Source organism: Solanum tuberosum, unplaced genomic scaffold (genome assembly GCF_000226075.1).
Source record: "Solanum tuberosum cultivar DM 1-3 516 R44 unplaced genomic scaffold, SolTub_3.0 scf00030, whole genome shotgun sequence".
Lineage (NCBI taxonomy): Eukaryota > Viridiplantae > Streptophyta > Magnoliopsida > Solanales > Solanaceae > Solanum > Solanum tuberosum.
The window spans coordinates 747,723-759,314 of record NW_006238956.1 but is presented as its reverse complement, the minus strand read 5'-3'; the positions used below and the strand labels follow the sequence as shown (position 1 = coordinate 759,314).

At 40.5% G+C, this 11,592-nt stretch overlaps 1 protein-coding gene across 1 annotated transcript; it reads right to left on the bottom strand.

Annotated features, from left to right (window-relative positions):
- Positions 1-8,754: 8,754 nt before the first annotated feature.
- Positions 8,755-9,138, bottom strand: LOC107059641 (uncharacterized). The gene has a single exon (XM_015306360.1). It carries the CDS (start codon positions 9,136-9,138, stop codon positions 8,755-8,757), a length of 384 nt encoding a protein of 127 aa, XP_015161846.1.
- Between the last annotated feature and the right edge of the window lie 2,454 nt (positions 9,139-11,592).

Genomic DNA, 11,592 nt, shown 5'->3' with positions numbered 1-11,592 from the left:
TTGGACATTTATTAGATGTTTCAATTTCATCAGTTCGATTGGATGGACAATGTACCTGGAGATTACTCTTACCACCTAACTAGGGAGTTCTACTCCTCGTATGCAGCCACACTGATGAATTTTGCTGCAGACACAAAGACTACGAAGCTTGGACAGAGAGACGTTGCCATTACATGAGGTTCACTCAATTCTATTATAGTTCGGGGCAAACCAGTAGATATCTCGAAGGCCACTATTAGCAAGATGTTGCATGGCCTCGAATACTCTGCACCGGCTTCAGTTGGCCTTTTCGAAGGCAAACATCATAAAGTCACTAGTGACACTACTATGGAGATTTAGAGTTCTCACAAGACGGTGTTGCGCTGGATTGCAAAATAAATTTCCATCGAGGGAGAGAATGCAATTTGGGTCAGCACGATGCCAACACTGATTCCAAACGCTTCGTTATCATTTCCAGGTAAGGTATGGTGGGTTGTTCTGCATACCCAATTGAGACATACAGGAAACAACAACACCTGGTTACCCTGTCAATGTGAGGCGGATCATAGCTACTGAGATGAGAAACAGAGCTTTCAATGAGAAAATCGGGATTCCATTTCCCTAACTGATAGGGAAATTGTGTAGACAAGCGGATATTCCCCCAAACAAGCTGGTTCACATATGGCGTGACACATTCAGACTCATCCAGGTTTCTAAAATCAAGGATGTCGCGAACCATCTCTTTGGCGCTAAGTCTGCAGTTGTGGGTACTTTAGCTGTTGTGGTACTTTAGCTGTTGTTCCACATGTCCCACTTGATATTCCACAGGCAAATATAGGCCCAGAGTAGGGAGAGTCATCCCAGCCTTCCACAAAGGCACTATCACCATGAGCTTCTGCGTCCCAGGCTCCAGGTACTTTTGTTACTATTCCTATGCTCTTTCTTGAGAAATTGGTTGCAGATCAGCGCCAGACCAGGACATTGGTAGACCAGATTGTACTCTGGATGCCTCAGCTGATAGAGACGAAGGTCTTAGCAGCGAAAAAAGAGATCAAAGATGAGGTACGGAAAGAGCTGGCCGTCTTAAAAAAATTAGATTGGATGGTTTGGAGAACCTTATCCAAAATCGATTCCAGGCTTCCGGGTCAGAGGATACTGAAGAGTTCAAAGCCCAGTTGGCTGAGATGCGCACTCAGATTGCTAAGCCAGTACATGTGCCAACTCCGTTCATGCCAGAGTCGTTGATGCAGATGCTCACTCAAGAACCATCTACAAAGTCACTTGATGAATTCTGGGGGGAGCACCCTAAGGCTAAATCTGGCAAGAGACAACATAGAGCTGGAGAATCTGTTGAGGAGAGACCTACGGACCCAACCAGAGAAGAAAGAAGGAGGGAAAAGAGATCTCGAAAGGCATCAAGAAAGGAAGCTCAAGAAAAGGAAGTACGTGAGCAACAACAGCGCGAGACAACTTTATCTTGAGCTTCTGGTAGCAGAACACCTGCCCTGGCGAGTGCTGACCAACCTGGTCATGTGCTGAGTTCTGAGAGTGCACCTGGTGATAAGGGTGCCAATGTTGATCCAGAGATCGATGCCTAAAGCGCCGTAGGTATGACCCCTCCTCATGGCCCTATGTGTTTTATGGTTCTGTATTGAATTTGAGGGAAAAGTCCTTTCTTTTGCGTAGGGGGTTGTGCGAAACCTTCCATAGGTGTTAAAAATAGAGGTTGACTCTGTGTACTATTTTTGGATGTTTTGTGTGTTGAGCTGTGCAACAATTAAGTTTGTGAAAAGTAAAAAAAACCTGAATCTGAGTTTGACTGTTAGGATCTTTAGATGACATCTTAGATACTGATATGTTGAACATTGCTAGTCTGACCAATGAATCGGTGAACCAAGAAAACTAAAAAATGTAGTCATGTGTCGTGTGTGTAAGTTTTGATTGAAGTCTAACATTAGGAACAAAAACTAGAACTTGCCCGAGTAGTCTTGCTTGAATCTGAGAATAACTGGATAAATAAAGGATCAGTAGGCCATTTTTGTTAAACCAGTAAAGAGCCAAAAATAAAAGAACCAAATGAAAAGCTTATCACTTGAACCCAATTTGAGTCTTAAATCAGTCTTTGTTCTTACACAACACATGTTATATCCTTGGTTCTCTGAAGGTACGATATCACAACTCAGGCCAAAAGCCTAAGTTGAGGGTGGTTGCAATCCGAACAGAAAGAAAAAGGGAAAAAGAAAGATTCAACTAGTGAGCTAGTTGCATATAAAAAAAAGGAAGAGAAAAGAACAGAAAAAGGAAAAGAAAAGAATAGCTACTGGGACGTGCTGAAATAAAGAAAAAGAGGGAATCACTCAGGAAAGACTTATGTGAAAACTAATCTTTAGAAGTCCAAGGGACTAGTCACTCATGAAACCAAATATCCATTCCCTTGACTGAGCCGATGTTACAAGCCAATAAAGTCCTACCGTGATCCTATTCCGGGTGTTTGAAAGATAGAGCGTAGAAAGCAAGGGCAAGCCTATGGTAATTTGTTGATTAGTGTTAGAAGTTCTTTGAGAGCGTGAACGTAATACTCAGTCCCAATTATCATGAGTGATGGACTTCTTTGGTGTGAGGACACAGTGAGTGCATTTGAGGGTAGATTGTGTGAGCTGAAAATGCGCAGGCATAAGCATGATCGACTGTTAGTAATGAGATGTCATATATTGATCCTTACATGTTAGATTCAGGGTTTTGGGTTACAAATTGTGTTTGAAATAGCTGCTGCGTAGTGTCAAAAGTCGGTATATGAATTAATGGATGATTGTACTATTTTCTCATCACTTGAGGACAAGTAACGGTTCTAAGTTGAGGGTGTTGATGTGCTGCAAATCTTGGCACATTTGATGCTTGGAAAACTAAGAATTAATACTAGAATTAAGTGTGTTTTTGTAGATATGATGCGTTTGGTGGTTGTGCTGTATATGTGAAATTGATGAAAAGTGGAAAAGGTGAAAAATGAAGAAAAAACGTTGTAAAGCTTCCAAGTGGAGACCACGGACCACTCCACGGGCCGTGGTCCTCACTATGAACCGTGGTATTTGCCGTGAAGTTGAACCAGTGAAGAAGCAAAGAAAAGTTGAAAATGATGTGGAGCAAAGTGAAGACCACGGACGCCTTCACAGGTCGTGGTCTCTATGACGGTCCGTATTGCTTGCCATGGTACTGAGGCAGTGAAGGGGCTTTAGGAGCTAAAAGATGTTGAAGCCAAGTGAAGACCACAAATGCCTTCACAGGCAATGTCTCCTATGACGGTCTGTGGTGCAGTCCATAGGCCCCTTTCCGGTGGATGTCATTGAAGACCCAAATTTTGGGAAAGTCCAGGTAAAGACCATGGACGTCACGGGTCGTGGTCCCGATTACGGTCCGTGGTCTCGTCCGTGATGCAAAGAGCAATGTTGGGGAGTTTTCAAGGGAAGACCACGGAGGTCTTCACTGTCCGTGAAGCCCTCGACGAGCCGTAGAAGTGGCCGTAGAGTTACCCGATATTTTAGTCCTAGTTCGGTTAGAACTCATTTTAAACATTCTATTTTGAATTACTTTAGGTCGTTTTTGAACATTCATTCATTATCTTACGTTTTATGAAGACGAACATATTTTTTTATGCTTAGCTTTTGATTTTGGATTTCGATTTGAATCTCAATTTGAAGCTCAAATTTGGATTATCAGATTATCGAAGTGACTATTGCATTGTTAATTATTTTCGTAAGTCATTCTTAACATGTTTTCATTCCTAATTACTGATTGTTATGTGAAAGCATGAGTGGCTAAATACCATGACTGGGGTTGTGGGATCCATGACGAAATTCTAGTCTCGATTCCATATAACGAGTAAAAGGCAAGCCGTGTTTTCAATCTATAGTTTCTAGCTTTCAACATCATTATAATCTAGTGAGTGCACGCATTAGATGAGCTTGTATCTGGTAGTTGTTCGAGAGAAAAATACCAGTTAGGAAAAAGCTGAACTACATTATCAACTTGGTGTTAAAGCTTTAGTTCGAGAGAAAATAATTTTAACACCACATCATTGTAAGTGAGGGTCAACATTTGTGACACTCTAGGGTCAAGAGAACATGAGTGATAATTATCTGACTAGGCTGAGAAGTGTCAGATGAATTTAGCTCGCAATGATTCTGGAAACATTGAATTGCCTGGCGCTCAATCACGAAAGAATACTAGAAGTATCGTTATGGTGAACACAATCCTGGTTTCTCTTAATTAACTAAATCAACCTTATAACGAAATAGTCTGCTATTCGTTAATCTGGAGTTTGACTGCAAGTTTAGGTACTTACAACAGTTCAACCAAACCCAATTTACTTTCCGTTGTTGTTTATTTAGGAGATAATAACAACATTCGAATAAACGTGATAGTGAAACCTTATCTGTAAAGAAATTCTATGTGGGATCGACCTCAACTCTAGTTGAGTTATGTAAATTGACATCGACCGTTTACACTTCTTACTCGAAGTGTAAGTTTGGACGTATCACAAACCTTATAGGAGAAATGGGTGCTTTTAGGGTGAGAGAGTTTTTGAGAATAAACCCTCCGGAGTTCTATGGCTCCAAAGTGGAAGAAGATCCAAATGGGTTTATAGAGGAGGTCTATAAGGTGTTAGTAATCATAGGGGTGTCTTCTATTGAGAAAGCAGAACTAGCCGCCTATCAGTTGAAGGACGTTGCCCAAATTTGGTATGAGAAATTGAAAGATAGTAGGCAGATAGGAGCGGGTCCTATAGAATGGGAATCTTTTAAGTTGGCATTCTTAGATAGCTTTTTCCCCGGGAATTAAGGGAAGCCAAAGTTGGAGAATTCATCAACCTTAAGCAAGGTGATATGAGTGTTTAAGAATACTCTTTGAAATTCACCCTTTTTTCTAAGTATGCTCCATCTATGGTAGCAAGCCCTAGGGATATGATGAATAGGTTTGTGACGGGAGTGTCCAAGCTAGTGTCAAAAGAATGTCGTACGGCAATGCTCCATGATTATATGAACATATATGCTCAACAAATGGAGAGGGATAAACTTCAAGTGGAAAAATATAGAGAGAATGAGGCCTAGGATGGAAAATGATAAGTCCTTTCATGATGGGTCCGATGGGCATGGTCGTTCTAGGATTCGACAAAAGTTTTTCAGACAAGGCTTTTCTAATGCTCCTAAGTATAAGTATGGAGGGTGTCTACCCCTAGGCCACAAGGGATGAGTAATGAGTCCTTATGGCCCTCTTGTGCTAGGTGTGGTAAGAGGCATGATGGTAGGTGCTTGGCCAGTAGAGAGGGTTGCTCTAGTTGTGGTGAGAGTGGCCACATGATGAAAGATTGCCCTAATGCTAAGGCTACAAGAGGAGAAGGTAAGCAAGTTGCCTCTAGTAGTGGAGATGTAGAGCTTTAAAAGAAGAATAGGTTTTATTCTCTCCAATCTAGAGAAGATCAAGAGTGATCTCCTCATGTCCCTTCCGGTATGTGTTTCATTCTTTTATAAAATTTCCAGATTTCTTGTCTTTTATGACTTGTTATGTTGGATTTTGAAGTTCTTTTTAGTATGCATGATGTATAGAAAAGTTTGTGTAGGCTTACTCCCAAGTGGGGGATAGTGTGCCTATCTAGTAGGGATATTGTGTGCCATATGTGTTGCCATGATTTCCTTATATTCATGTTCATGAAATTGTTTAGGTCTCGTTAGAAATGACTTTATGCATTGTTTCCTCATGTTGTGGTGCATTTGAGTAGAAATTGCATATAGGATTAATGAGTTGAATTATGAGCATGCCCTAGTTTTTGGAGTTGAAAGGTTCCTCCATGAATAAATGCTTTATGAGATGAACTTTGCATTTAGGCTTCATGTGTATGTGTTGAGCATGTTTTAGCTAGGAGATGTTAGTTCCTCCTTGAGAATGAATAGATATAGAGTTTAGTGCATTTTGGGTTGGTAGAAGTAGTTCTTACTCCCTTGTATTGCATTGAATGAGTTTAGCTTGGAATTGGAGTTTCTTCCTTGGTAGTTTGCATTAGATGTACTACATGCATATTGGGCTGCTAAGTTAGATTTTAGACTTTAAGAAGTGTTTTAAGTGTCATTCGAGGACGAATGTTCCCAAGTGGGGGATATTGTAACACCCCAGAATTTAGTGAGTTGAACTGGTGAGTTCTAGAGTCTTTGGCAAGAGTTTTGGTGTGTCGTATGAGGGTTAAAATCAAGATAAATGGTTCCAGTACTTAGAATGACATGTTTAGGGGTTAAACGTCTGGTACGACTCCCCAAGGACCACCCAAGGGGTCCTTGAGGAGGACCCTAACACTGCCCAAAAAGCTGTCAAAACTACTTGGTTCACGACCTCAATTCATGCCCCTTAGATCAACCTACGCCCCGTAGGTCATGGGAGTAGGTCAGGGCCTGAAACACCCTGCAAAATATGAGACTCAGGTCCAAACCACGGACCAAGACCACGGACAGTAGTCCTATCCACGGTCCGTGGATGGTAGGGCGTGAATGCTGCCAGTTTTTCAGCTTTTAGTTTTTAGTGAGGAGTTGAGGGTTAGTTTAGTAATTAGTTTAGGGGTTAGGAGGGGCGATTAGTTATTTAATTAACCTCCTATAAATAGTTAATAGACCCTAAACTAATCACTTTAGCTCGTTCATCTTACAACTCTCAAGTTATTCTCAAGAAATTCTCTCTCTAGAAGAACAAGAAGAAAGGAAGTTGGGGCAGCAGCTTAGGGAAATTTTAGCCATTTATTCAAGATTTGTTTAGGGATTTGATTGAAGGTATGTGAAGCTTATTCATCTATGGGTTCTTCCACCCATAGAGCCCCCTTAGTAATCCCTCAATTGTGGATCAAAAACCCAATTCTAGCTAGGGTTGTTCTTACATTGGGGTAGGGATTGGGTATGATTCCAATCTAGTGGATATCACCCAATTATGATTGATTTAGATTTTTTTAATGATAATATGATGATTTCATGTGATTTCTATGATGAACCCTAATCTAAATTGATGAATGTGATCTTTGTGGGTTTATGCCATTAGAGGCAAAATTGAAGGTTCTGAAGTGATCTTCGTATTTCAATGTCTTGAATACTAATTGATCATAGTTAGGATCATCTAATCATGAACTGAACTAGACTTGATTGAATAGGAAGGATCTTGACTTGTGAAGTTAGAATTGAACCTTTATGATCAAGTATAACTAGAATCACCTTCTAATGAACAATGTGATTGAATAGCTTGTAATTTAGACATGGATCATGATAGAATGAAGTTAAGCTTGAAATTAGGGCTTGTAGCCACCATTGTTAGGTCTTTGGGGGTAAAATTCTATATGAGGTGTGTGTGTTCTCTTTCTCTTACACACTTAGGCATGAATTGCTAGGAGATCCAAGGGTTCTCTCACATAGAAGGATTCTAGCTTTGCTTAATAACCTAAAATGAATCAAAGCATATTAGACTAGAATAGCTTGAAGTTGTGACATATGTTCCCTTTATGTATAGCTTGGCTTAGTAGGATAAGACCAAGGTTGATAGATTGGGATGGAGGAGCTATTCTCTCCTAAGGATAGCTTGACTTAGCATTGTAGGATGCATGTCATGGTAGCATGAGATAGTAGTAGTAATGGTAGCCTAGGATTGAGGATTTATACTCTCCTATGGGTAGCTTGAACTAGCATTGTTAGGATGCATTCATGGTAGCTTGACTTGGTTTGGCCAAGACCATGCTTAGTGTGAAGGGTAGTATGGGATGCCTTTCATGCATTGCACAATTGTGTATTGAGGTTCCTTAGAAGTATGGTTCCCTTATGGTAAAAATACTTATGACTTAACCATGCATGTAGACTATGATTAAGATGAATAAAAAGGGATACTTGGCTTGGGTGGTGTTATGGGATGCTATTCTTGCTTTGCACTTGTATACTTTTGAGGTTATTTGAGAATGGTGCTATTATGGTAATGATGATTAAGTGTCAATTATGCTTATATGATTATATCTTATCTCCTATGCTCATTAACTATGTTATTATCTCTTACGCGTATGTCTTATGTTGACTAACCATTTGAGATGCTCTTATGATGTTATGCTAGCTTTCATACTTGGTACGTTTTGTACTAACACATATTGCCTACATTCTAACCAACTGTAGGGTTGGAGGCTTGAGTTGCTTTGGAGGCTAGGTTTCAAGGATCTAGAAGAGTTGAAGATCTTGGTGAGTCCTCATAGCTTCGAGGACAATATCCACTTTACCTTTATGTCATTTCTTTATGTTTAGACTTTGTATGTGTTGTGTCCCAAGATTTTTATTCAAGTATTATGTTAGATGGTTTGAGACAAAGGTTTAGTAAAGACTTCCGCTTCTTTTGTTATGAAAATGACTTCGATTGTAAAAGTTTTAAATTTTCCTGTATTCCCTATTCATCTTATGTTATGATTATGCTAAGGGCTTGTATGAGACCCCTTCAGGGTCAAGTACGCCATGTTACGTCAAGGGGGTAACCCCGGGTCGTGATAGTAAATGAATTATGGACTTGCCCCACTAACTATTAATTATATTAATATTTAATAAAAAATCATCAACTAGATACTCGTAGTTACTGAATGTTTCAAAGTTTCCATTTAAATTTTACGGGAAGAGTCAAAATAGTCCTAGTTCTCAAAACCACATAGCGGGTCGTTACATCACCTACCACTTAAACAAACGTTCGTCCTCGAACGGAAAAAGAAAAGAACGCACTTGAACGCTAAAAAAGTTGATGATATATACTCCTCATGTCTGACTCAGTCTCCCATGTAGCCTCCTCCACTGGACGATACTTCCATTGAACCTTTACTGAAGCAATGTCTTTCGACCTCAACTTTCGAATTTGCCTATCCAAAATGGTTACCGGCTCCTCCTCAAAAGTCAAATTTTGATCAAGTAACACCGAATCCTGTTGAATCATATGAGTACCACCCTGATGATACTTTTTCAACATCGAAATATGAAGTACGGGATGAACACCTGACAAACCAGGTGGCAAAGACAACTGATACACCACCTCACCAATACGCTCCACAATCTCGAAAGAACCAATATACCTTGGGCTCAACTTGCCCTTCTTTCCAAATCTCATCACACCCTTCATGGTGAAACCTTCAATAGAACCCACTCTCCCACCATGAACTCCAAATCACGAACCTTCCGATCTGCATAACTTTTTTGCCTACTCTGAGCTATGAGAAGTCTATCTTGGATCAACTTAACCTTGTCCAAGGACTCCCTCAGTAGATCTGTACCCCACAGTCTAACCTCAAATGCATCAAACAAACCAATTAGAGATCGCCATCTCCTACCATACAAAGCCTCAAAAGGTGCCATCTCAATGCTCGAATGGTAACCATTATTGTAAGAAAACTTCGTTAATGGAAAGAACTGATCCTAGTGATAACCAAGTCAATCACACACGCCCGCAACATGTCCTCAAGAACCTGAATAGTCCGTTCAGACTGACCGCCAGTCTGAGGGTGAAAGGCTGTACTAAGATCCACCCGAGTGCCCAACTCCTTCAGCATAGAACGCCAGAAATGAGATGTAAATTGTGTGCCACGATCTGAAATAATAGAAATAGGAACCCCATGCAGACGAACTATCTCTCGAATATAGATCTTGGCTAACTTCTCTGAATTATAGGTAATCTGAACTGGTACAAAGTGTGCAGATTTAGTCAATGGATCCACAATGACCCATATAGCATCAAACTTACCCAATGTACGTGGCAACCCTAACACAAAGTCCATAGCAATACGCTCCCACTTCCACTCAGATATGGGAATCCTCTGAGCCACACCTCCAGGCTATTGGTGTTCATACTTCACTTGCTGACAATTCAAACACCGAGATACAAAATCTACTATGTCCTTCTTCATACGACACCACTAATAATGTTGCTTCAAGTCACGATACGTCTTAGTAGCCCCTAGATGAATAGAGTACCTCAAACTATGGGCCTCCTCCATGATCAATTTTGTCAATTCACCGGTCTGAGGAACACAAATACGACCTTTTATCCTCAAAACTCCCTCACTATCAAGAATTGCATCCTTGGCTTGTCCTTTTAACACCTTGTCTCTAATCTTACATAAATCACCATCATCAAACTGTTGAGCCCGAATCTGCTCCAACAAGGATGACCTAGCCTCCATATAAGCCAACACCTTACCAGATTCTGAAATATCCAGCGTCACAAAGCTATTGACCAAGAATTGGACATCCCTAGCTAAAGGATGCTCGCCAGCTTGTAACAAGGCTAGACTGCCCATACTTACTGCCTTTTGACTCAAGGCATCTGCTACCACATTTGCCTTACCCAAATGATAAAGAATAGTCATGTCGTAATCTTTGAGCAACTCCAACCACCTCCGTTGCTCAAATTGAGATCCCTCTGATTTAATATATACTAGAGACTACGATGATCCGTGAACACCTCACAATGCACACCATACAGGTAATGCCTCAAATTTTCAATGCAAACACAACAGCCGCCAACTCCAAATCATGAATATGATAGTTCTTCTCATGAGTCTTGAACTGCCTCGAAGCATAAGCTATCAGCTTCCCCTTTTGCATCAATACACAACCAAGACTGATTCTAGAAGCATCACAATATACAACAAAACCCTTTCCCTCCATGGGTAGGGTCAAAATCGAAGCAGTAGTCAATAAAGTCTTGAGCTTTTGAAAACTCACCTCACACTAATCAGACCACTGGAAAACCACTTCTTTCTAGGTCAATCTACTTAATGGGGATGCAATGGACGAGAACCCCTCTACAAAATCGTCGATAGTAACCTGCAAGGCCTTAGAAACTCCGAATCTCAGTAACTAAAGCATGTCTGACCGAATCTCGAACTACCTTAATCTTCTTAGGATCCACCATAATACCTTCCTTGGACACTACATGTCCTAAGAATGCTACCAAACTAAGCCAAAACTCACACTTTGAAAACTTTGCATAGAGCTTCTTCTCCTTAAGAATCCCAAGAACAATCCTCAAATGATGCTCGTGTTCCTCCTTACTACGGGAGTATATCAATGTATCATCTATGAAAACAATAACAAAAGAATCCAAGTACGGTCTAAACACTCCGTTTATCAAGTCCATAAAAGTTGTTGGGGCATTAGTCAATCCGAAAGACATAACCAAAAACTTGTAATGGCCATAACGTGTCCAAAAAGCTGTCTTAGGGATATCCTCCGCCCTAACCTTCAACTGATGGTAACCAGATCTCAAGTCAATATTGGAGAAAACTGAAGCACCTTGCAACTGATCAAATAAATCATCAATATGAGGTATCAGGGTATTTATTTCTGATGGTTACCTTGTTCAACTGCTGATAGTCAATACACATACGCATCGATCCATCTTTATTCTTCACAAATAACACTGGAGCGCCCCATGGAGATACACTCGATCTTATAAAACCATTGCTTAACAAATCCTGCAACTGCTCCTTCAACTCTTTCAATTCAGTCGGTGCCATACGATAAAGAGGAATGGAAATAGGTTAAGTGCATGACTCTACGTCAATACCAAAATCAA